Genomic DNA, 27,752 nt, shown 5'->3' with positions numbered 1-27,752 from the left:
ACACAACAGAATGAAATGCCTGTTGTTGTCCCAGCTCTATTCATGCATTAAAAATTATGTTACAGTGCGGAATATTGAAGCAACATCGGAACTGGAAGACTATCACTGGGACTTTGCACAGCGGCAAAATTGTCTGTCCTGTCACAACAACACATCTGCTGCAACTTTGGTTACCTTTGGTTCACATATACATATAGTTTACTAAGAGCCTAATGTCTATGGAAGACAATACGAATGATACACAGCATTATGACACAATAATATCAATGGCTAAAAAGAAGATACTTTATATATAATAGACGTGTAATACCTAGTATTATGAGAAGACACATAACTCTATATAAATAAAATAGAAATGCATTTTCTTTCTATCAACATAAGCCCCTGGACAATATATGGCTAAATTCAGTATTTAATGAGAAACAAATTATTGCTATTCTATATAATGGACCTAGGAGATGGGGTCATACTAGTGATTTGTAAGCTCCAAAACTACAGTTTGCATGTGAATTAAAAATGTCATGTGTAAATCATGGATATTTTGTCCTTATTTTGCTTAGATTATTTAAGGGACATAAATGGATGAATTAGTAAACGTTTTACGTATCTTGGTATACAAAAAAGCAAATTGTTTGAAACAATCTAGTGTCTATAGCAAGAATATCCATAATAATACATTCTTAATAAACAAAAACAAAATAATAAATTTATATGGGTTTTATAGTAATGTTGCACTTTCTAGATAAATCATACAACCAAGTAAAATAAATATATATAAAACTGAAATGTGTTTATATCTGTGTGTGCGCATGTCTAATATATATATATATATATATATATATATATATATATATATATATATATATATATATAATGAATTCACAGAAATATACATATCATAACACAAATGTGTCTATCCCTTACATCCCCACAGATTACAAATCCCCTGACCATTATCTCTGCCTGAGCTTTGATTGTGTAGAGCTGCAATAGATACAACTTGTTACATGTCAGTAGATGCTGGATCTAGTTGCGGATTATCTCTGTATACAAAGCTGTTAATCACAACTTTGATTGAGAGATTTGCAGAAGTACAGATAGGGCTATACTGGACCTACAGTATATCTGCAGCAGGTGAGGTCCAAGTTGGGCGTATTTGTCTCCTGTCCCTAACTATAAATTTGGCTTGTGCGCTAATTATTGTCTTGTAAATGTAGACGTGAAAAACTTCATTTGGATGACAATACAAGTCTATAAAATAATGAACTGCCCTGGCTAGAATCTCACTACAATCAGTCACAAAAGTCTCTATCTAATGTTATAAACTGTTATAATATGCGGTTATGGATATAAACCATGACCTGACTGAATGTAAATGCAGCCTCATCATGACAATGACTTGTTGTTTCCCTTTATAGAAGCCGCATATTTCCCATCACACACAGTTATATCCGTGCTCACCTTCATCCTCCTCCAACGAGTTCATACACGGGAAGTAACCGGCCAGCGCCTCGAAAGACGCGGACAGACTGCTGCGGCTCTGGGAGCGCTGGATGCGGAGCCCCGCTGCCCTCTCTCGCTGCTGTCGCTGCTCTCTGCCCATCTTGGACGAGCCTCTGTACAATATCCGAGGCGTCTTGGCGGATAACTGTGATACTCGTCAAGTAAGAAGTCCGGGAACAGGTCCCCTCCTCTCTGCGCAACACACTGGTGCCAAAGCGTCTGGCTGCCCTCAGCATCCGCCGCGTCCTGTGCATTCACACTACCGATCCACCTACACAGCTCTCAGTCTGTGGACGCGATTATACACCGCTAGCACGCAATACCTAGATTGCTGTAGGACCAAGGAAGCTGCCACTCTCTGGATGATAATGATGCGCCTCGGGGAGTTTATGGAAGCGCCCGGCTTGGATCACAGACTGTTGCGCGTCTATAGACGTGACTTCACTGTACACTGTGCATGTACAGATGTGCTTCACCTTCAGTCAGCGAGTCTGGATCAGAGCGCACAGCTCCTGCCTCTTCCAATCCTTGCTGGCACCAATGAGCTGGAAGCACAGCAGATGTGAGCCAGCCAGCCATCCACTAAAGACTCTGCCTCTCCTCTAATTGACTTCCTGTTGGTCCTTGGCTCAGACAGCATGTCTCAATGTGCCTGTAAATGATATGCTGAATCCTTTCCAGTTACCAGGAGCCCAGTTGACATTAAAACACTAGAGAGGGATCTGGTACATTATGTGATGATGCTGCACTAACAGCAGCAAGTGAACAGCACTTTAGGCTTTTGTTTGCTTTCATCCACTCCAAAGACTAACCAGATACAGTGACTGCAAGTGATGGTGTTTACTTAGTTGTATAGCACATTTACTGACCCTTCCTAAAAAAAAAACAAGGATTAAAATATTTCACCTGTCAATAAGGTATATAGACATCAGGAATATCATATCCCATCGTGACAATACAATTACCACTTCCACCAACTTAATAGATAATACACACACAAGTGTCACACCGATTGGTAGTCCCTAAACTACCTGTATGGTCAGAACAACACAACATTGTTTCAATAAGATTACAGGTCATCATCGTTTTACCAATTATATAAGATTATCAGAAAAACTATGTTCAAAAGGGAACAGCCATCGGTACAGTATAGTAGTAAAACACAGAATATAATCATTTTCCTTTTGTGACATGATTTCTGAGCATTTTGTATGCTTCTAAATTCTATTTTTCTTCCAAAAGCATCACATCGCAGTGTGGAAAATAAAGTCTACATTATCTTCCATGCTCTTGGACAATGTAAAACTACCCACAAATACTAGCAGCATTAAATAAAAACACACCGAATGGAAAAGCCATTGGTTTCACCATTTGACTGTATTTATTAGAACCTTGGTGTATTTATTGTATTAAGCTACTGGTGTATTATTGAGTAAATGCATGGTACTCTGATGGCAATTTATACAGTAAATTCAAATATAATACACCCTGTAGTAAGGAAGGATACAGGCACAACATTGCAGTTATGTGTGATCATAGAGACAACCACGTCTCAATAAGACCCTGTCCTTCACCTGTGGATTAGAGTTAGCAGTGATCCACGTCTGACAGTTCCGGCCGTTTTCCATTAGCCTAGCTCAGTCTTCACAGCCAATACAAACTCTACCCTTCTGTTCACTTATTTGTCCACAGTTGCCAACTGTCCCAAATCTCTAGGCACAGTCCTAGGTTTTAATGATTTGTCCCTGGAAATTCACTATATTCCAATTATCAACCAACTACACAATAGACTTCCTCATTTTCCGCAGCTGTTTACCATTTACACTTGGATGTACTGACTCAAACAAAACGTTCCTGGAAACTATGTCAAAATGTTGGCATGAACTGGAGCCCTGGAGCTATTAATAATTTATTTTAGTTTCAGTATTTATTTTAAGTAAATGTGTTATATTTAATATACTTGTTTATCCAATGTTAATTGCATATAAATATTATAGTTATCATTTTAGTTCAAACTTTCAGATATTGTAGCAGACAGATGAGGTCCAGCACCAAGCGATAGAGCCTGGCTCCATTGTCATATTAGATCTACACCCAGTAAGGCCAGCTCCAGCTCAGCTCAGTTTTGGGAGCATAATAAAATAAAAGCTGATCATCTTTGCTCTACCTCCAGATCTTGTAGATGGCTCCTAGCTCCGGAACATCAATCATTCCTAGTGTGGATGTAACTCTAGAAAGAGATTATGACCAATTCCCTTGAGAGAAAGTCCTGTCTAAATAAGATATTAAAAACTGAGATGGTAAAATAATAAACTTTGAAAGACAGGATGACAATAGTTTGGTTTCCTGAGAGACCATATTGTCTGTTAATATGTTTCATAATTCCCAAGAGTTAGACAGTTCTGAAATAAGCCAAGACCATGGTGTCAGTCAGATGTTATGAACAATATCGATGCTGTTCATGGCCTTGCCTGGTCTATATTATTTATTTGAATTTACAGAGTGTTTTGTGTAGATCAGTGGTAAAAAGTCCCTAATCAATCAATTTTAATAAATCCATTCTAATGCCATGATGTAAAAAATGTGAAAATATTCTATTTTTAAAGCTAAATACTTGTGATATATACATACACACCTATATCCATAAATCTTAATAGACATGGTTTACTTTTACAAATACTTTGGGTTAGATTTACTAAACTGCGGGTTTGAAAAAGTGGAGATGTTGCCTATAGCAACCAATTAGCTTCTAGCTGTCATTTTGTAGAATGTACTAAATAAATGATAACTAGAATCTGATTGGTTGCTATAGGCAACATCTCCACTTTTTCAAACCCGCAGTTTAGTAAATATACCCCCTTGTATTTAAAGATTTAAAGAGTAGTGAATGTGGAACATTATGGGCCTGAGTCATTAAGGAAAGTAAGGCAGAAAAAGGAGTATATGTTTTCTGAGACAAACCATGTTACAATGCAAGGGGTGTAAATTAGTTTATTATTTTGCACATAAGAAAAGTACTGGCTGCTTTTCATGTAGCACACTAAATTTCAGCATAAAAAAAGCTATCAAATATTAAAGTTGATCTAGGACATGTCCTACCGCAATTATAAACCTGTCCCCACATTTTAAATTTACTTTCCCCGCCAATGCAACATGGTGTTGCCCAGGTGGAAAGTTACTCCTTTTGTATGCTTTGCTCTCCTTAATGACTCAGGCCCCATGACTGTGCAATGGCTTTCACCCGTTCATCCCCAACATGTGTATGCTCTGTAAAGCATGGTGGAGATACAGGGTCTAGGAACAAAGGTAATATTATTTTTTTTATGTTAGCCAAATGATTTTCAGAGGCAGCAAATGCAAGTGTGTCATCTATAGGCTAAACTGAGTTACTACAATAATTAAAAGAAAAACATATTTGTGAAGACCAGACAAATAGACTCAAAACTATGTGTTTTTATATAAACAAATAGCTAAGTTCAATTATATTTGATTTCAAATATATTTGAAAATCATCATTTGGCAATAGCATTCCTGTTTGGTGGGATAGAAAATGCTGCCAAACAATCCCATCCACATCATGAAACAAACATCACCACATCTCATACTTGCCATCTTTGGCAAGAGGTGGTCCAGAAGATCTGGGGGAGGTGGGCATGTTGGCGCAGGGCCCAACGGGGTCGCGTCATTAGGCCCTGCCCCCTAAACGGGCATCACAGTATTGTCCAATTACAGCAGGGAGCGGGGCCATGATGACGTGAGATTCGCGTCATAAGCCACGTCCCCCACCACTTTCATATAGATGTATTTAGTAACTAGGGGCCTGATTCATTAAGGATCTTAAATGAAGAGGTATCTTATTTCAGTCTCCTGGACAAAACCTTGTTACAATGCAAGGGGTGCAAATTAGTTTTCTGCTTTGCACATAAGTTAAATACTGACTGTTTTTTCATGTAGCACACAAATATCAACTTTAAATTTCAGTGTACAAATAAGCTATCAAGTGTTTGTGTGCAAAACAGAAAACTAGTTTGCACCCCTTGCATTGTAACATGGTTTTGTCCAGGAGACTGAAATAAGATACCTCTTCATTTAAGATCCTTAATGAATAAGGCCCTAGGAGGTTGCCCTGCTCTCCCGGGAGGACTCCCAAAAATTCGGGAGTCTCCCGGAAATTCCAGGAGAATAGGCAACTACGCCACATCTCTGTGCTCTGCATTCACTTTACAAAGTGGCATCGATAAAAAAAAAAAAAAAGTATAATCCTGTTATTTTGAAATTTTAACAAAACAAAATAATTTATAAACATCAGGGGACAATAACACAGAAACTGTTATGCCTCAGTGATGTCACTGGCTCCCAGTGAATTGATAGGCCGCATCAATATTACTTCATCTGAAAAAATGTCTGCTTCCACGCTGTGTAAGTACCATAATAATTGTGCCTACAATACAGAACTAACCAATCAATGTAGTTCACCAATTTTAAATGGCCAGTGAGAGGGGATGTGTGTGGGAGCACCAATCACAAGCAAAAGAACAGAACAACCTACAGTTCTGCACTAAGCATTTGCCGATGTGTATATAATGTCTGATTCTAAACAGCAATGAATAACCATCTACTTTCCCTTAAGCCGTGCTTACAACATCGTCAGAAGTGCAAGCCAAAATTAACACATTGATAAGATTAATAACAGACGGACAAGCAGCATGATCAATACAGACGATGGTTGACAGGGATTTGGCTTATAAAGGATTCTTAAAAATCCGAACATAACAGTCAATTGAGATAAATACATAGGGGTGAAATTAATACATAGGGGTGAAACTAAACTAGCATACATTCTGTTCCAATTGCTAAGATGGAAATGAAGTGAATTGCAAATGTGCCAGCAGCTTGTTGTGCAGACCAAGCTTCGACTATGCAGTATGCCGAATCACAGGGTGGAACAGAGAATGAGGCTAATACACTTGCTGGAGAAAACAGTATTTGAAGGCAACATGAATGGTTAAATATAGTATGTTAGTTTAAATACAGTAACAAACCGGCAAAATGTCTGATCCGCACTGGTTTTATAGGTGTACAATTGTGTCTAATTGTCTGCCATGCGCATGTCAAGGTGATCACCCACCTGGGGGTAAATGTATCAAGCTGCGAGCTTCCGGCAGGTTTGATAGTGAAGCTGTTGCCTATATCTTAGAGTCTCCAAATTTTTTCAAGGCACCCCTCCAAAATAATTAATGAGCAGTCCTGTTTTAGAAGTAGTTGGGTCAAAAAATTGTAATAAGTATTTAGGTCAGGACAGAAATACTTATTTAGTTGTATGAAAAAATGTCCCCTCTGCATCCAGACACTCTGCCCCCTCTGCAGCCCTCTGCCCCCCTGCTGCCCTGCTGTCCTGAGCCTTCTCCCAGCCATAAAAAAAAGAAAGAAAACAGAAACTAACCAATCCGCCGGGCGCCGGGACCCAGCAACCTCCTCTCTCCCGCAGCTGTCACTGAATATCGACCAGTGACAAGCTGCTGCGGGAGAGAGGAGGCTGCTGGGTCCCGGCGCCCGGCGGATTGGTTAGTTTTTGTTTTCTTTCTTTTTTTTATGGCTGGCCCGCGGCACCCCAGTGATAGCGCCGCGGCACCCCTGGGAGCCGCGGCGCACACTTTGGGAACCGCCGGCCTATAACAACCAATCAGATTCTAGCTGTCATTTTGTAAAGTGTACTAAATAACTGATAACTAGAATCTGATTGGTTACAATGGGCAACATCTCCACTTTTTCAAACCTGCAGTTTAGTAAATCTAGCCCCAAGTCTTTTTGTAGGAAGGAAAGGACTGTGTGCCCATAAGATGTGAAAGGCTCCTTCTCCACCGACACCAGCTCATTTAAATAATCCCATCCTGTAAAGTTAGATACATTTGTGTGCCTTATCTGCACTTAGGAAGGAATGTCCCTACCTGGCCTTATCAATCAGTGCCAATTTATGATGTTTTAGAAGCTGACCTTCAGTAAGTTGAGGCACATGCAACATTTCAGAACTAAAGAAAGGAAATGGGGATAGAGGAAAGGTTGATGGGGGAGAGAAACATGGTTAGAATGGAGAAGACAGATGTCACTGGTGATAGATTGAGGTCACTGATGCATAGTGGACGGATAGGCTGCATTCACATGAATAACTTGTTCAGCCTCCACTTTGGCTGTGTTTGGTAATTACTGATTTATTTATGAACTATAATTTGAAATGATTTTTTTCCCTTTTGAAGCTTGCAATCCTCAGACACTGTAATATTGTATGGAATGAGGAGATTTGATGCAGACTCATGCAACTGGTAATTGAGAACCACCTCTCATCATATTGGTCTACAAGGGACTTGGATGCATGAGAACAAGTAATATGCGAGCCATTGAAGATATATGCTGTGTATGTGAAGTGGTATAGGGCTGATGCTTACAATGCCCTTGTAATAATTAAGTCTTCTATCTTAATAGTTATCTGTGCAGTACGCATTGGTTACATGTACAAGTCAATCACATTTCCCTCTAATTAATTTCCCATAGGGTAACCAGTAACATATACTTGGGAAATCTGGAATAGTGACAGACTGAGGACTGAAGGAAAATACTGTGCTGGAGGAAAGTTTAGAGTCAGGAAAAATAAAGGTATGAACAGCTTTACAAGTAACATCAGTGTGCATGTATTCTTATAAGATGAGTTATCAAGGTCAATGTTCCTTGTAAATGTATAAGAAAAACATTCCTGTGCTGAACATTAACAGTGGAAATGACTGAGTGACACACTGATGAAGGAAAACAGGCAGTAGATATATTCATTGTGAAGTAAAAATCCCTTAATAATATAACTATGCAGAGCAGTAAAAATACAGCATGCTTCTGGCACAATTACACTTCTCAGATGTATACTGAAGCCTCGGTAACTCTGTTCCTTTTTAAATTCAGTTCCCTCCAAGACTCTCATATTGGGGTTTACCCCTCCTGAGCGCCACATAGTAGGCGGAGCTTCTGTTACATGTACACATGGGCAGACAGACATAGTGCCAAAGTAAGTCTGTTGTTTATAAATACTTTAACATTAAGGTCCAGGTATGTAGGGATATATATATATATATATATATAATTTTTTTTTAATGAAGAATCAATAAAATGTATATTTTTAGTAAATATTGCAAATCAGTGGATTCGAGTGCCTCTGAAACATTCTAGTCGTCTAGTTTATAAGTACTTGGCTACTTCCGGGAGACTCCTGAATTTTGGGGCTTTTCTCCTGGACTCCCAGAAAAGTAGACCACCTTCCTGGATCCTACCCGATCATATCATTATAGCCGCCCCCAGTGCACGACAATACAACTTCACACCACTGTCCTTCGTGGGGTAGGTAGGTGATGATGCGAATCGACTCATCGTACCACCAGCGCTTGTCCCTTGGACCTCCCCTCCAGTATCTGTGCACTATCCCCTTCCTTTTCCAGTTCTTTGGGTCCCATTATGCCCTATGTATATGGGTTTTCCCCTTTAAGACTAATTTAAAGAATATTCAGAAGCTATACCCCGCCCCAAAAGTTTACATGCTGGGGGTCTGGCGTTCATAATGTTCGGAAGGTCCCCCTTACATCAGCTGGCTCCTGTTTAGAAGGGGCAAGGAGAACCAGGCATCTCGGGACTCTCCCTGCTCCTGCCTACCTGCATATTGTCCGCTGGCTGCCAGCTGTACCAGCAGCCAACAGACAGCCATCTGGTGAGTGCAACATCAGGGCCACCGAACCACAGGTAAGTGAACGTTTGGGTTGGGGAATAACTTGTGACATTATCCGTTATGGTCTTCTACATGCCCTTCTGCAATATTTTCTAAATATTTAGTTTTATCTTTCATCCTTATCTCTGTACTTTTATTTTAGATGCAACATAAAATTAAATACAAATAATTATAGAAATTGCTTTAATTTTCCCTTTTCCTAGTTGCGGGCTTATAATTAAATAATGGGGCCATGGGATGCTCTGGAAACATAGCTCTTGACACATGAACCCATCAGATTGAGCTATGCTGTACTGTAAGGTTCCATCAGGCATTGAGCGACATGCTGCAATTGTCATTTTGTGCCGAACCTTTCGCTGCTGTCAGTTGATAAATGTGCTTCATTTGAGTTTCTGTCCTGACATTCTTGAAGGGGTATTTTTAGAAAATAACTCATTAGAATGACATCTGGAAGGACGCAATGAGCGGCGTGATTCATGTTTAGCTGTAATAGTTCAGAGTTTGAATAACATATTTTTGTACTGCACTGTTAAAATTTCGGAGCCAAGAGCACAAACCACACAATTTTAGATAGTAAAAGTTCTAATAATATATCCAACACACAGCACTGACTGCAGCCAGCTAGTGACACATACAGCATGTCTATAAAGATAGATTTACTTTCTGTGTATTCCCTCAGCCCTGAGGTCAGGTCAACGTCAGTCCTCAAGTACCCCCGAGCAGGTAATTACTTCTGCCAAGCACAAGTGACTTAATCTATTTTACTGGCTCAGTTGTACCCATAGTTGCCAACATTGGCAGCTTATGTCCCGGGAGGTCCGGGGGGGCAGATGGGTGTGTGAGGGCGTGGCCACAATGACGCGTCCATGATGTCAATAAGCCCCGTCCCCTCAATTTACTTTTGCACAGCCGGTCGGGAATCGGGAGAATTGCCCTCTCTGACCTAGATTTCGGGAGTCTCCCGGATATTCTGAATATTGGTACAGCTCACAAAATGGCTGCCTCCACTGTGGGTAGGAACACTTTTAATCAGTTTGTCACTTGTGTGATGTTTCAGAGCATTCTGTACTGAGCCAGAAATCACTGTTGTCAGTGCTGTCTGCTTTACCTGATTTTGGACTATTTCTTTTTTTTTATTTCAGTTTTTTGCATCAAAGTGTACGTCACCAATACAAATCCAGAAGCGACAAGGTTCTCCCCACCCCTGGCTGGTAGTGATGAGGAGAGCCGCCATACTAACCTCCCCCAAGGGATGTTTTAACTCCGCCTCTCTGGTCTCAGTGCAGGAATTTCAAAAATGTCCTCCCCTGCATTAGCTGCAACTAGCCCAGGCTATGAGCTCTTGTGCTTAGAGTGGGGCACTCTTATTTATTTAACTATTTTTAACACTGCAACACTTTCTCTGATAATATACAATTATGGCAATCTCTAGATTTCATGATACCATGCACATGTTCTACACACCCAGGGGTAAATGTATCAAGCCGAGAGTTTTCCGGCGAGTTTGAAAAACCAATCAGATTCTAGCTATCATTTATTTAGTGCCCTCTACAAAATGACAGCTAGAATCTGACTGGTTGCTATAGGCAACATCTCCACTTTTCAAACCAGCCGGAAAACTCTCAGCTTGTTACATTTACCCTGCCCCCCCAGTGTCAGATGAAGCACAGCAACCCCAAAACATCTCTGAACCTCCTCCATGCTAGACTGTAGGGAAGATGTTCTTTCGTTAGCTCTAATTTGGTCCTGTATGTTCAATGGACGTTCTTCCCAGTAGGAATTTGGCTTGTGCAGGTGTGTTTTGACAAATTGCAGTCTGGCTTTCTTATGTCTCTCTCTCGGCTGTGGGGCCCTCCTGGGCCTCTTATCATATAGCCCCCTTTCGTTGATTTAGCAACGGATGTTGCGAGTTGACACTGTCACACCTTGTACCTGAGGGTCAGCTTTAATGTTGGGAGTTGATCAAGGTGCTTTCTCCACCATTTGATCAATCCTGTGCTGCAATCTTCGTTCAAGTTTTCTCTTGCACCCACATCCATGAAGTTTGGCTGTAGTACCAAAATTCCTAATAACATTACATACGGTCTTTGGAGATTGATTTGTAGCCTTGAGAATTGTCCCTGCTTGTCTACAATGTTCTGTCTGATCTCCTCAGACAATTCTCTGGCTTTCTCTTATCGCCATGCTCATTGCGGTGCACACAGTGACACAAGACAGGAGAATTAGTCATTTTCTCTAATAAGCTCATTTAAGAAGTGAGTTTTATATTGCAGGCACCTGTAACTCACCACAGGAAAGTTAAGTCCCAGAGTGAAGGAGAATCACCTGCTTGAAATCTAATTATCTCCAACTACTTCCAAAAGGTGTCAGTAATTTTGTCCAGCCTACTTAAGGATTTTTGGCTGGAATAAGCTAAAGCTGTTAATATAATATTGCTACCGCTGGGTGCACAAATAAACATCACGCTGCAATGCACGAGAAAAGTCCATTAATCATGACTAATGCTTGATTTCAAACTATCCACAACGTGAGTGTGGTAAATAATTTTCACGGTGATGCTGGCAACTTTGATTGTTATCATTTAATTGGTTTTAATGCTGGTTTATTAACAGACTTTATCATGGTTAGTCAATACTGCTGACAGAATAAAATACCTGAGATCTTATTTCCCTGCTAATCAAACCAGTCGACCCGAGCTCAGGGGTGTCAGAGAGTGAGAGGCAGCTCCATACCTGTCATAGGGAAACTAGAAAAAATCTGATGTAGAAAATGGGAAACTAACTGGGTGGTAAGTTATCTCAGAGCGGTAACTTTTAAAATTTTAGCGAGAAACAAAATTGTTAGCCATCTAGCCCTCAATTTTAACCAAATGAACCTAAAATATTAATAAACTGCTCCACCTTTCAGCATTGCACACTGGGCAGTCGCCCCTATCGCACAGCCCTAGTTACGGCCTTGGGAAATCTGTGGAACATTATTTATCAGAATAAGAAATTAATTGGGCAGGGTACAGACACTATATTCTGTCTAGAATGTTCAGTGTAAAAGAGGTGTGGTTAGTTGATGGGGCGGGATTTAGGGAACCAATGATAATGTGCCTACAACTTCCAATGATATAAATCTTGCTCTGATTCAAACCCTCTTTTAACAAAATAAAATCCACCCCCAGAATAAATAGCAATATATTAAAAACTCAAAAATAACCTAAACAAATATAAAACAAAACTTTTGTAGAAATACATATTCCAGTACCCAATTTCCAGTAATTCACCTTAGTTTGTGACATGAAATATGGGGGACATTATATTCAGAATGAAAGTGAAACAATTTAAAATCAATCTTGCTTAAAAATGATTTTCATAATCTCTCAAATATGGATTCAAAATAAGGCCGGATGGTTATGAAATGGATATAAAATCCCTGGAGAGACTGTGATTCATCCATAGGCACAGAAACACTGGGAAAGTTATCTGGGACTAATGATAGATGGAAGAAAATCCTATTGGAATATTAGTAACTATGAGCAAGAAAAAGTGAAAACTGGACTTTAAAATATGATCTTATACATTAAAGCAAAAAGGAGATTGTGCAGGCAACCAATGTATCATAACTAGCAGAACGTTAATTGGGCACTTGGAACTGTGGGAATATTTCAAAAAACAGAAATGATTTCAGAAAAGCAAAACACAGCGGATGTGAGCTAGATATCCACTAGTGAGTGCCTAAGGGGCATCCTGCCATACTAGGACTCAGGGGTTGGCTGGGCTGGGAGGCATCTGTCCCCCAGGCCGGTCCCATAGTGGGCTACCATGGGCTGGGTCACTGGGCCACCTGCATTTAGTTTTTCCTTTAAAATGTTCCTTATAGGCTGCTGAGTAGAGTCTTGCCACCCCCCACCCCCAGGATAAAATTTGCCAGCCCTGCCCTGCTAGGACCAGCGTAAAATTATATAGACCGTTCTTTCCATCCTTATCAATGTCAACATTTTACCATAGTTCTCAACTGAACATAGTTAAAATTCTAATACTATGACCCCTTGTAGTGCTCTACTCAAGTATTATTATTTTTATTATTATCTATAATTTATAAGGCGCAACAAAGGGTCCGCAGCCCCGTACATGACATATTTAGAAAACAGTGACCCATGACACAACATGATACAGAAAGAACAAAAAATGAAGAACAAACATATATATATATATATATACACACACACACACACACACAGGTAACATGGTAATGCAAATCAAATTATTTCTGGGACAATGAGTGAGAGTGATGGTAGAAATCAGCGAGAAGTAGGCCGAAGCTTAAGAAAACAGGGCTAGGGAAGCAGGCCAAGAGGTACAGGGGGTGATGGAATAGTAGAAGGAGCACACAAGGACAGAGGGCCCTGCTTCTGAGAGCTTACATCCTACAGGAAAGGGGGAGATACAAATAGGGTGGTACTAACTGTGTGAGAGAGCCGGGACAAGGGAGTTAGAAGGAGGACTACGTCATCAAATACTGCAAGCATTTCCCCAATAACTGCTTTCTTCAAACACTTCAATATTTTAGGACATGCATCTGTTCACAATTCCATTTTACTTACCAGCGTTTTACCATTTTACCCTATAATAATTATTATTACATCAAGAACTGCCCCGGTGCAGCTTACAGTCTAAATTGTTCCCCACACAAACATGAACAAACCAATATGCTTTTGGACTGTGGGAGGAAACCAAATCACCCTGAAGAAACCCACGCAAATTACGAGGAGAACATACAATTCCGCACAGTGCCCTAGTCGGGTTTAAACCCACGGCCTCAGCGCTGTGAGGCAGCAGTGCTAACTGCAGTGCCACCCTTGACGAGTTAAGTCAATCAGAATCTACTCTCGGTGTGGGAGCTGATGGTGTTAATCTGTGTTTGATAGCTGATGTACCATTATATTCTTAAACGTCTGCTTTATTGTATAGAAGAACAGAACGTAATAATGATAATTATAAGTTGACACTTCTCTGTACAAGAAGGAACATTAGACAAAGTGAAGCATTTCCTCTTCTATTAACACTAATTTAAGTGAAAGCTGCTGAACTCTCCTCTTCAATGGGATGTGAAAGGAGAGACACTGAACTTTGTAGGCCTATGTATGGTAATCACATACTATATAATGTGTCATTCTCTGAAAACAGGGATCTATAATCATAATGTGCTGTCACGCAGCCATTTCTAAAAAAAAGATTATGGGGGAGGGGGAATAACATATATGATCAGTTATAGAGAGGAAAAAAAACCCTCAATATTCAATGTGCCAGATACAAAGACACACAAATTTTGTTTAATATTCAGTAATTTTGGCCACGTATCATTGGGCATTTTTTTACACTGTCAGTAAATGTACAATTATGGTATGATACCAGACTATGTGAAGAAACAAACAATTTAGGGTTTATTTTACTCGGCTTTCCTCTATCGCGCAGATTCAATTCTAATGTTGGATTTAGTAACATGGTAGAAATAGATCACATCAAAGCTATAGTATAACATACTTGCCAACTCTCCCTAAATGTCAGGGAGACTCCCTGAAATAGGGGTGATCTCCCTCACTCCCTGAGAAGTCTGGCATTCTCCCTGATGCTGAGCCAGTACAAGACGTGGTTGGCTTCGCCATCTGTGGCATGATGACACAGTTCAAAAATTGTGTCCTATGTCAATGTATTGACGCCAATGGAGGTGGTCATTTTCATGGAGACCAAGATTTTATCAAAGACTGACAGGTAAGACAACATGACTTCAGTAATGGAGACAGAAATGTAAAAGACACTTCAGTCTCTAGAGATTCATTAGCTGCTTTTCTTTAACGAATAGTTGTTTACTCTCCCAGAATGTCCAGGAGACTCCCGCATTTCTGGGAGACCTCCCGGGCTCCTTTGCAATAGATAAGTGGCGGGGGCTTAATGACGCAAGTATCGTGTCATTTTAGCCACGCCTGTGCTGTAATTGCCAAAAATTGTGACAATGATTTAGGGGGCAGGGCCAAAATGATGCAATTCATCAAGCTCCACCCCGCACGCCCACCTCCCCCGGGATCTCCCTGAAGCCAAAGAGGAAAAGTTGGCAAGTATGTAGTATATTTGTCACAGTCGCCTGTAATATTACTTTTCCCGTTCTCCCAGAGTTCCTTATAACCTTCCGTTTTGTTACAAAGTGTTTAAGGATTACAAGCTATCTACGCATGCTTAGTAGCTGAATGGTTGCTATAGATTGCCGTGCACTTGTTAGTAAGTAACCACGATCCATACATGTAAGCTTGTTGTACTCTCATTTTGCTCCTAATATGTTCTAGGCCCATATATAGGAATTCCACAACAGCCATACATCTCACCTACCAATATTCCCTTTACAACAAACACAATATGACAAAGTTATACATTTGATGCTCAACCTCAGCAGTAAATGTTAATGGATAGAGCACAGTTATGCTACAGAAGGATCCATTATATCATATATATAAATAACTTGCTACATTAACATGCCTTATACTGACAGCTACCCAACATGCTGGGTTATCCAGCTATTACTAATAAAGAGATATCAGCATTCACCTAGGACGCTGCTGTACTTACTGTGCATTGCAGCACGTAACGGGAGCCCAAGCAATGTTCCAAGATAAACCTTTATGTGCATCGTATAATAGTCATCTAAATAAAAGATTTCCTGCTGCTATTATTTAAGCGCTTTGAGTGGTGGCCTGGAATGTAGAAGTCCATTGCAGTAAAATAATGAAACACCGGCTTGGCATAATCAGGGCTCTTTATCAATAGAAGGGAAATTATCTTGGCAGCTACAAACTGACGGACTCCAATAATTTTCAAAGTTGCTGCAATGTCATCCAAGTAGAGGAGATCGTACTAGAGCTATAACAGAGACTTACAAGGCTTTGCAGACAGAACGTCTGGGTGAAATACATTGATATATGCTTCAGTCTGAGATAAAACAAGAAGTTTATTTCCTAATGTTACCTTGTTGCGGGTCCCAATGGCAGGTGTGTGAGGCATTGAAGGGGTGTTTTTAGGGCAAAGGAGCTGGGGCGGTGTCCCGGGCACTTCTGAAGCATTGGACATACCCCCAATGTGAAATGACGACACCCCCATGCAGTTTGACCTTGTTGTTCATGTCCTGGCCCAGAACCAATAGTGGGCTGGGTCACTGGGCTACCTGCTTTTTATTCCCTTTAAAATGTTGCTAATAGGCTGCCGAGACAAGTCTCACCCTCCACCCGTGGCTAAAACTTGCCAGCCAGCCCCTGGTTGCACATGAGGCTATGTCATGTATGCACAGGTTAATGTATACAGCAGGGGTTGTACTTGTTTGACTGCTGCTTTCAGCAAGTGGTGCTTGAATAGGTGATTGAAGATATGTAGGCGGGATATTAGGCAGATATTGGATGGAAGAACGTTAGAGATATGGAGCGGAAAAGGAGAAAGGTGTTAACGTTATAAAAACGTGTTAGTACTATATGTGGGGTATAAATCAGGCCAGCTAAAGAGCAGAAAGATATCATAGGAGATTTAATTCCAATATGTAAGTTAATCTGGGTACACACTACACAGTTTTCATCCAATAATCGGCTAAATCAGCCGACATACGACCGCTCGTTCAAAAGTCGGGTCAGTGTGTGTAGTGACACGATGGTCGAAAGTCTGCCCAAATGGACGATTGTCGCCTCATTTGGTTGGTCGTACCGTTTAATATTTTCGTTCCAATCTCGTTTCCGTTGTGTAGTGTGTATAAACTTCCGACCGATCCACAACAGTGAGTACGAAATTACAGTCATTGCTCACGACAACATGACTGTAAAAAGTCGCTAAAGGGACGTCCGCTCTTCCCTTTATCATCCTAAACAAGGCTAGTATGTATGCAGTCCATGGACTGAGCGATCGGATCATCGATCGCATGTAAAATCGCTCGGCATAAAAAGTTGGTTGAAATTTCTGTAGTGTGTACCCAGCTTTAGTGGGAGAGACCATAGAGTTTTGAAGGACGGAAAAAAGACTTTTAGAAAGACTGGAATACATCAATTCTTGTAATTGTATTTACAATTTACTGGAGAGATAAGAACTGAGAGGAGAGGAGGGAGGGCAGTAATAAGATACTGTAATCAAAGCACATTGCGAACGCTAGTTATAACTAATATCACTTTTCATACAACAACTAGCAACTCCAGAGATGTCATAAAAGAACCAGTTTATACAGGTCTAGAGGCGGAAGCCTGAAGAAGGACAGCTGGACACACATGGAAAGATGACCGCCACCTCAAGGAACAATGACCGGAGGAATCAGCCTATGGGTCTTCGAGTTCTTGGGAGGTCATGACCCATCGACCTATGAATGTGGACCTTAATACTCTGTGCATCTTTGTGATGTCACTGCTTTTTATGACTGTACAGTGTATAAATTGCTCTGGCTTGGGAAACCTGAGCGGTCTGATAGAAGCTTGCGTCGGTGCCAACTGCGTAAGTGTATGCATGAGATACTTTGCCTGTAATCTATCTTACGAATAAAACTCTTATGCTTTGGAACCACAGCGATCGCATCAGAGAATATTTATTTCATACGATACATATGGACGTATCACATCTAAAGTTTGTATTATCTATGTAAATGTGGTATTTGAATGAGGCTACACTGGGGCATTTGAGGCTACAAGGGGCATTTGTGGCTACAAAGGAGTATAACATGCACATTATTTACATTTTTGCCATACGGAAAAACAAACAACCTTTTAACCACAGCATTCACCTCGTGCTACTTCTTTTGTAGATAAAATCTGTATTTTTTTTTTATCATACTGTGCAAGCTGCTGGAAGTATATAATTTTTCCAGTAACTGTAGGCCAATTTAAAATTTCAGTGTCACTCGCCACACAAGTAGTGCCACATCACGTACCAGGTGTATTGGTTACAGGAATCATACTGTATATGTAAAATATTCAAGTTGGCAAGTCTTGCTTATAGGATGGGTTCACATTATAGAGCTGAAAAAATATGAAACGGACACACTTCTCACATACAGTCGTCTCTATGCAAAACAGATGTCCTTTCCTTACAGCTAGGCTTCCATTATTAATGCAGGACATCTGTCTATAATAAGATATCAGTTAATTCCCATGCCAACTAGCAGAGGGTGCCAATCTTTTAGGAAATGTATGAAGAGTTCATGTGTGTTAGCAGTCACGGTATGAATTAATGTGAAATTATCAATTCTATGCATGCTGCAGGCAACTTGATCATGGCTGATAAACGGTTTATTTTCTAAACAGGTTTCTTTCATGAGACTCAGCTGCAAAATGGTCTACTTTCACTGTTTATGTATCCAATCTAATACTGTTTTATTTTATTTTGTTTGTAACCAGCCAAAATACAGAATTGAAAAAATAAGCAAATAAATAATGGAGGCAAACAGAAGGCCGTATACGCTCTAAACAATCCTTCTTTAAGGCCCTCATTACCTCCCAATCCTCCAACCCCCTCACCTTTTTGCCATCTTCAATTCCTTCCTCTCCCCTCCCCCACTCCCCCCGTGCTCCCTGCTATCAACTTTGCTACCCACTTCACCTCCAAAATTGATTCAATACATTATGGCATCTCCTCACAGCAGTCCCTTCTTGCCACACCCTCTCCCCTTCCCTACCCACTTTGTCCCTCCTCCCACCCTCCTCTGTGGACGCTAGCTCCTTTCCCTCCTCCTCACTTGCTAGGCCACCCTCCTTCTCTTCCTTCACTCTGGTATCTACAGATGAAGTCTGCACCCTTCTATCCTTCACATCCCCCTCCACCTGCCCAAAGGACCTCATCCCCTCCACTCCCTCTCAAGGCCTGCTCCCACCTTGCCCACCTCCTCAACCTTTCCCTCTCCTTTGGAATCTTCCCCTCCCCCATATACAAGAAACCATCCCTCAAAGCTGCCTCTCTTTCTAATTACCGCCCTATTTCCCTCCTTCTTTTTGCCTCCAAACATCTCAAACGGGTTGTCTACAGCCATCTGGCCTCCTTTCTCTCTTCTCACTCAGGCCTTGCCCACTCCAATCCGGTTTTCGTCCCCTCCACTCCACCGAAACTGCCCTCACGAAAGTCACTAATTATCTTCCCTTCGCTAAATCCAAAGGACACTTTTCCCTTCTTATCCTTCTCGACCTCTCTGTTGCCTTCGATACCGTTGACCACTCCCTCCTTTTGTAAATGCTGAAATCTATAAGCCTCTACGACACTGTCCTTTCCTGGTTTTTCTCTTACCTCACCAACCGCTCCTTTCCAGTCTCTACACACGACTCCACATCACCCCCTCTTTTATTATCAGTCGGAGTACCCCAAGGTTCCACTCTCTTCTTCTTCCTCTACACCTCCTCCCTTGGTGCCCTCATCCATTCTTTTGGCCTCTATGCTGATACCCAAATCTATCTTTCATCACCTGATCTCTCCACTTCCCTTATGTCTTGTGTCTCCTGCTGTCTCTCGGCCATCTCATCTTGGATGTCCCAGCTCTTTCTTAAACTTAATATTTCCAAGACTTAACGAAACATCTCTCCCACCCTCCTTTCTGTCTCTCAAGTCCGATGCCTTGAGGTCATCCTCGACTCCTCCCTCTCTTTCATACCTTACATTCTGTCCCTATACAAATCCTGCTCTTTCCACCTCCGGAATATATCAAAGATACGGCCCTTTCTCACCATGGAAGCCACCAAAACTCTTATTCTCTCTCTTGTAATCTCTCACCTTGACTACGGTAACCTCCTTCTCTCTGGCCTACCTGACTCTCACCTTGCCCATTAGATCTATCCTCAATGCTGATGCCCATCTCATTTTTCTTTACTGATGCTCTATCTCTGCTGTCCCCTCCACCAGTCCCTATATTGGCTCCCCATGGCCTACAGAATTAAATTTAAACTCCTCACCCTGACCTTCAAAGTTCTCAATCAGTCCCCCTCCCCTACATCTCCAACCTCATCTCTACCTACACTCCTTGCCGCCCCCCTCCGCTCTGCCAATGACCGATGCCTCGCTACTTCAATGATTAATTCTTCCCACTCCCACCTCCAGGACTTTGCCGGGCTGCTCCTCAACTGTGGAACATCTCCCCACGTTACATCAGGTTAGCCTCTACTCTCAAAAGCTTCAAGCGTGCCCTTAAGACTCATTTCTCTATTTAAGCCTATGAGCCTTCATCCAAATTGCCCTGTCCTGGTTTTCTACCCCACTCACCCAGTTGTAAACACTCTATTTGTGTCTCCCCCTCAGGATGTAAGTTCTCATGAACAGGGCCCTCTGTCATTGTGTTTTCCTTCTACTATTCCTTCACCCTCTCTACCTCTTGGCCTGTTTCCCTAGCCCTGTTTTCTTAAGTTTAGGCCAACTCCAAAAACATACTAGTAGGTTAATTGGCTGCTAACAATCTGACTCTAGTCTGTGTGTGTGTGTGTGTGTGTGTATGTTAGGGAATTTAGACTGTAAGCCCCAAAGGTGCAGGGACTGATGTGAGTGAGTTCTCTGTACAGTGCTGCGGAATTAGTGGCTCTATATAAATAAATGGTAATAATAATGATAAATTCTCGTTGATTACTACTGTCACTTTCACTCCCTGACCCTCATATAATTTGATCTACATTACCATGTTACCTCTATTTATATTCATCTAGTATGTCTGGTCTTTGTATTTTGTTTTTCATGTATCGTGTAAGGGATCACTGCTTTCTGTATATGTTATGTACGGTGCTGCGGACCCTTTGTGGCGCCTTATAAATATAAGATAATAATAATAACAATACAGAAATAAATAGTGAAAGGGGCAGGGTTCTCCAACAGCACAGAGAATAGATGTGAGGCTAACACTGATGAACAAATACTCTGGTGTTAAACTGGTGTCAAACGCACCCCTATATGAAACAATGTTCATACATCCATCTTGTTTTGTTTACAGCTGAAAAGCATATCAAGTAAACAACTTCTCTGCAGCATTAACAAGTAAACTATTTTGCATCCTGCAGTCTGTTCCAACACAGTAGCAATCTTCCTGTAGCCATGGTTGGCTGCCTGAATAGAGAAGAGACTACTCACTTGGTCCATATCAGGAAAAATCTCCAGCACACAGCTGTTAGAAAGCAGAAAGGTTAATATCAAGAACTTGGCCGTTAACATATTATCAATTAGGGGACGGAAACATGTGTGGTTGCCCTTTACTTGATTAAAATATTATATTAGAGAAAATGTATTTTACTTAAGTCTTTAAAAAATAAATATGTGATCTTAAAATTTATCCTAGATCCCCAATAACTATGCTCTCCCCATCACAAAGTAATTTTCTGGAGTGAACCAATGTCCGACAAGGCAACCTTTCTTTCCACTAGTAACATCATGAGACACACCGAGCGATGGTGAATTGATAGGCTGTATATTGTTCCCTCCTGCAATCAGATTCATCCGCTGGGTACGCTGTAAAACAGAACTAAGGTATTGTTTGAAGCTGGGTTATTGCCTATGCTTCTTTTGACAATAGAATAGTTTATTATATCATTTATAAAATGTCCAGCGTGCTACAGTAGGGGGGTTAATTGTCTCATTACCTTTTATAGAGCAATTAGTTTGGCAAATTATATTTCTCCTTAATAATGTAAGTCCCAGCATCTCTATCCACAAAACTTTGAGAGCAGTAAAATAGGCCAAGTAGGGCTATGAATAATTAAAAAAAACATAAAACTGCAAATGGAACTGAAATGCACTAAAGCATAAAGTATTAACCACGGCATGTTAAAGACTTCAGTATCTTCCAATTATAACATAGGTACAATATAGGCCCACATATTCTTTGCCAGTAATTGAACATTTATATTACCAGGGTTTCTGTTTTCTATTTAAAGTAGAAAAAAAAAAATCCATTTTGAATATGTTGTATAAAATGAATTGTAAATTAACAGTTCATCTTTGTAAACCAGTTTATTTTTTGTGTTTCAAAGAAACCAATGCCTCCAACGCCTTCTCAGTGGATAGTCTAGTGGACGATATGAGTAATCTATGAACACAGAGGTCCCTCACTCACATATAGTGGTATATGGCAGGGCAAATAACCCCCAAGTCGCTATGGAATATGTAGTAACATGAAACTTCTGGTAATACAATGTGCAGCGCATGGGAAGATATGTTATTTGTAAAACATAAATAAATCAATTCACAATGGTAAAACAACAGAAAAATTAAAACGGAACAATAAATCTAGTATTATATTGGTCAAATTATTAATTGCACTAATGTTATTTGGTCTATATTAAAATTTGTAGATTAGTTTTCGAAAATGCAATCATTCATACATGCAGGAAGGGTAAATCTATCACCGTTACCCCTGGATTGAATTTGGGCAAATAATTACTTTAGCCTGTTAACATATGTAGATATGAAACAACAAAGGGTGGTCACCCAATACTGCAATATGGCCCTATTGTGTATTGTGCTACAACATTTGGAATTGCAGCTCTACTTAATGATCTGGCTCCCACAAACACACTCAAGAGAAGCAACAGGGGCAGCATGGTGGCTCAGTGGTTAGCACTTCTGCCTCACAGCACTGGGTCATGAGTTTGATTTCCAGCCATGGCCTTATCTGTGTGGAGTTTGTATGTTCTCCCTGTGTTTGCGTGGGTTTCCTCTGGGTGCTCCGCTTTCCTCCCACACTCCAAAAACATAATAGTAGGTTAATTGGCTGCGATCAAATTGACCTGAGTCTCTCTCTAAGTTTGTCTGTCTGTGTGTGTGTGCATGTTAGGGGATTTAAACTGTAAGCTCCAATTGGGCAGGGACTGATGTGAGTGAGTTCTCTGTACAGCGCTGTGGAATTAGTGGCGATATATAGATGATGATGATGATCCAGTAGGGTTGTATGGAAGTTGGTCACACAATGTGTTATATGCCAAAGATGATTATGGCACACCTGACCCAATCCGAATAGATCAGGAGACCAGATTAGTTAGTATATTAAATTTATTAGACATATACAAAGTATCTACCATGGGGTTAAAATCATCTTTGTCAGTGTGTCCATATTCCAATAATCTCTTAAGAGTAACAGAAGCAGCGTCTCTGTGTGCTCTGTGCAAGAGAAGTCTCATTAAAATATCATTTACAATTGCATTTCTACTCAAACCATAAATTGACACGGATATGCAAATGAACCATGAGATATCCTGTAAAATAACTCAATTTACATATTTCTAATGTTTCAAAAAAGGGTCCACTTGGATACTATGGGATACATTTATGTCAGAGATCTATTTATACATTTTTTGGTCAATATCGATCAACTTTCCTGCAGTGTTTTTCTATTCCTTGATCCACCTCCAGGAACAAGAGTTGGAATTCTGATAGACGCTCACACTGTATACACAGGAATGTTGTAGCCTTGGGAACGGAAAAAGGTGTTCTACTGGTCACCCGATGTCATAGAAAATGTAACGTCTATGTGTTACCGAGCCTCATTTAAGGCTTGTTTTGTGGCATTAGATTTGAATTCCTATTCTATCACTAGAAGTTATTCCTCTTAGTTTCACCATTTTACAACTATGGGGCTCTCATATACGGAACACTTCTAAGAACCAGGTTTGCCATCTCAACCAATGTACAACCCTAATAGCTATTTAGCATTAGGGTCCTCCTACATTACATACATAGAGGCTCAGAAACTAATCTTCTACAAAGGACAGTTCCACTCATGATGCAGTTAACTGTTTTTGTTTAATCAATTATTCCACATAAATTATTAAAGAGCATCGCTGGGACTCATCCTGACCAGATTTTGGTCGTGATCTGAGGCTTTGAACCGCAGCCATACAGTGAGTAGAGTTGTAGCAACACATTACAATCTTATTTTATAATGCACTACTGTATAATGTTTAAGCCAATAATTATTATGTTCAATCATTCGAAAGCCAGTTGCCACTAAACATAAAAGTTCCAAACACTGTTATTCTCCCATGGGCTAAATTATATTTTGGCTGGATATTTGTTTGTCTCTCTTCTACAAAACTCCTGATTCATGCCTTTTGTATGGCGTACGCTGGTAGCTATTTGTGATTATAACTAGCTGCTGAGAATATGACGAAAAGATGAGAGCATGTGTGTAAACAAACCTTACAAATGAGATTTAATGCCTACAAGCAGTCACGTCTTCACTACTGCCTCCCACCAGATATTAAAGCCAGTTGAGTGGGCAGCAGTCTGCTCCCCAAAAATAGTCTGTACTACTTCAGTGTACTGTACAGCCAGTACTGACTCATTGCTCATAGATTTTACAAGGATATTTTAAAAATAAGGATAAAGGATGATGCACATTAGTGTGCTGCTAAAAATAAAAGGAACGTATTTGGTAATCGGGTGCTATTTGTAAACCTCTGTTTCCTTTCTCTACACAACACATACGGCTAAGCTGTCTAAGAAATATCCACCAGTTTTGCAATGCATAATGATGCCACTAAGCCTGAAATGAAGTTTAGTACAGAAGTCAGGGACAAATCAGCATATTCATATGGCTGCCGTAAGCTGCAGGTATATTTTTAGCTAAAAATGTGTAATTCACAGCTGCCACAAGAACTCATTGTAGCCAATTTCTTCATTTTGACAGTAATAGGAAAGAGGATAATCCAAAAGTATGCATTGGGGTATTTATGTGTTGAAAAAATTATCTGTCATTGCGATGGCAGAAGGGACGATAAAATAATTTGCGTTTATTAGAATTAGCGTAGAAACTTCAGGTAGAAAATGAATTAGGAAGACGAGAAATCCAAAATAGCCTATTAAGTATATCAGGCTTGTCACGTCACAATATATGCACTGTGTGAACCAAGCAGAACATTATATTTAATAATAGCTTGTTTGTGTATGAGAAGAGTAACTCCTGTATACTAAATTGCAGTTTGCTAATCATCAGATAAATTAAGTTTATTCCATGGTACTAAAACAAAACAAAAAAATAATATTTAGCAACAAACACAAGCCACGTTCTCTATAAACACAAGGGAATATTGTAGCATTGCTTTCTTGTATGAGTTGTGCATTATCATTATTGCTATTATTATTATTATTATTATTATCGTTACACAGAGCATGAGACAACAATACAGGGTGCAATAAAAAGTGCAACAAGTACAAAAAGTAAAAAAACTGTGGTGCACAGGCAAAGAGATAAAAGTGACCACCAGTGCGCAGAATGGGGAGGGAGGTGGGGAGTGAAGAAAGGAGTCTGAATTTGTGCCCACTAGAGTGGGCTTCACTAACAGCATCAGTGCAAAGATGGAGATGTAAAGGCAAGGGAGAAGAGGAGGGACGGTGGCAGGAGTTAAGTGACGAAAAGAAGAAAAGAGGGGGAAAACCGGGGGCAAAGGTAAACAGGAGGAAGAGGACATGAGGATAGTGGGCCCTGCTCAAGGGAGCTTACAATCTAAGGGAGAGGGAGACACTGACAGGAGTCACAGAGAGGGAAGACAGTGAAAAAAAACAGACAGTATTTAACTTATGTGCAGAGTAGAAAACTAATTTTCATCCCTTGTATTTTAACATGGTTTTGTCCAGGAGACTTAAGTAAAATCTTTCTTTGCCTAAGTTCCTTAATGAATCAGGCCCATTTGGGTCTAATTTACAGTTGAATGTAAAGATGCCCAGTTTGAGTATGAGCATAAATGTGTCTGCATACTTTCGTTTTTATATACATATTTTGCGTTGAATGCATTATGCAACCTTAAATATGGCAACTAGATGCATCGGGAGCAGAGATGTGCCACTTATAAACTCCCAAACCTGCACCCAGTTAATGTTCGTGCAAAAATGTACCTTTTGTAACTAATAACTAATGTATTTAAAGATATGTGCAATCCTAAATAAACACACACATATATATATATATATATATATATATATATATATATATATATATATATACACACAACAACATGCCCTTACTGTACTGCATTTGCGGGCTAACGCCCCTGATCCACCTCTATAAGTGCAAAGGGCTGCTAGTGCTAAATACATAAAATCATAAATGCAAGTTGTGCGCTTGCACAGTGTAATAATCTTGTACCAAGACACTTCCTTATACGGTGCAAACGCACTTACATGTGACTCTAAATCAGGCACTCAGTGTAATCATTATCATGTGTTTGATGTTGTCAATTTGTTTATAATGTCCTGGTACTCTGCAACGTTGGTCATGGATCTGTTTTATACAATCCTGGGGATATCTGTGGTGCATCTTTTACCTGGACTTTATTCTGCATTAATTTAGTGTTTATGTACAATGGGGCTAATGCACAGTGGGACTTACACAAGTTTGTGGAGCGTATCTTGTGTGAAGTTGCTCTGTACATAGCCAGAAGTGGGCACTGGCATATGCAGACTTGCGCAATTCTGACACTTATGCCCGTCTGCTACAGAACTGGTGCAAATACTATCCTTCTTAGGGATTATTGTGTAACATATTGGGGCTAATTTAGAGTTTGATGTATTTTGAGCCCCGAACATACGCATAAAAACTGTCACAAAAATTCTATTTTAACATAAGTAATTTAAGTCACACATATCACACAGCATCGCTTCTTCGTCAGGTGTACAAATGAACATACTTATGCCCAACAACAGCATAGAGATGCGGCTTGAATGTGATGATTATAAATGCAAAAGTCTCATTGACCATCCATGTACAAAATAATGTAATGAGGTGTCATGTACACAAATGAGAATAGAGTAAAATGATATGAGTAAACAGCAATGACATACAAACACACCCACATCTGTCGTCTACCCGTTTATAAATACAATAGGAATCTTCTTTCCTGTAGTAGTCCAGATGTATATGTCAAAGAAATATGAATAGATGGTAACAACTAGACATAATAATGGGTCTGATTCATTAAGGCATGCAAAACTAACGTATTGTACATTTTTGAAAAGAACGCACATAAATCGTACAAACGCACGTCCGTATTCAAAAAGTAGCAAATGTAAAGAAACTTCTGGAGATGAATATGGGTCTAGGTCTGCTCTGCTCTAAGAGACAATACACTGCAGGACAGGGGCAGGCTCGGCTGGGGGGCAGGGTGCATCTGCCCTCGGGCTGGTTTCATAGTGGACTACCCAGAAGAACGCACAGGAAATAAAAAAAAGTAAATTAATGTCAACTGTTATTATTATAGTCAATAATGACAAAACAGTTAAAATAAATAAATAAGTGTATTAGGATGTTATGAATGTCTAATGTTGCTCCTGATCGCACACATGGTCTAGCATGCATACGCGACCCCCATCGCTAGTACTTGGAACTTACACCAGACCTGCAGCCGGCGCAAGTTATACAACAGAGCTAGAACGCAGCTTTGTGTGCTCGAGCTTGGCATGCCCTCATTGTACACTGACTACGTGCATATGCCAAGTCCTCTGCATGTTCCGCCACAGGGGCAAACGCAGGATTT

At 40.3% G+C, this 27,752-nt stretch overlaps 1 protein-coding gene across 28 annotated transcripts in view; it reads right to left on the bottom strand.

Annotated features, from left to right (window-relative positions):
- Nucleotides 1–27,752, bottom strand: part of RIMS2 (regulating synaptic membrane exocytosis 2) — a 506,258-nt gene that overhangs the window by 14,600 nt on the left and 463,906 nt on the right. Inside the window, exon 1 of one of the 28 annotated variants that reach the window (XM_075213948.1) lies at nucleotides 1,462–2,071. The exons of 26 other annotated variants lie outside the window; for them this stretch is intronic. In XM_075213948.1, coding sequence (XP_075070049.1) covers nucleotides 1,462–1,603 — 142 coding nt within the window. In that variant the 5' untranslated portion in view covers nucleotides 1,604–2,071. Of the gene's footprint in view, nucleotides 1–1,461; nucleotides 2,072–27,752 lie in introns of those variants that run through there. One more of the 28 variants, XM_075213947.1, reaches the window with a different exon arrangement.

Source organism: Mixophyes fleayi, chromosome 5 (genome assembly GCF_038048845.1).
Source record: "Mixophyes fleayi isolate aMixFle1 chromosome 5, aMixFle1.hap1, whole genome shotgun sequence".
NCBI classification, from domain to species: Eukaryota; Metazoa; Chordata; class Amphibia; order Anura; family Limnodynastidae; genus Mixophyes; species Mixophyes fleayi.
Note: the sequence above shows the minus strand (reverse complement) of the source record. Positions and strands in the feature narration are given on the sequence as shown.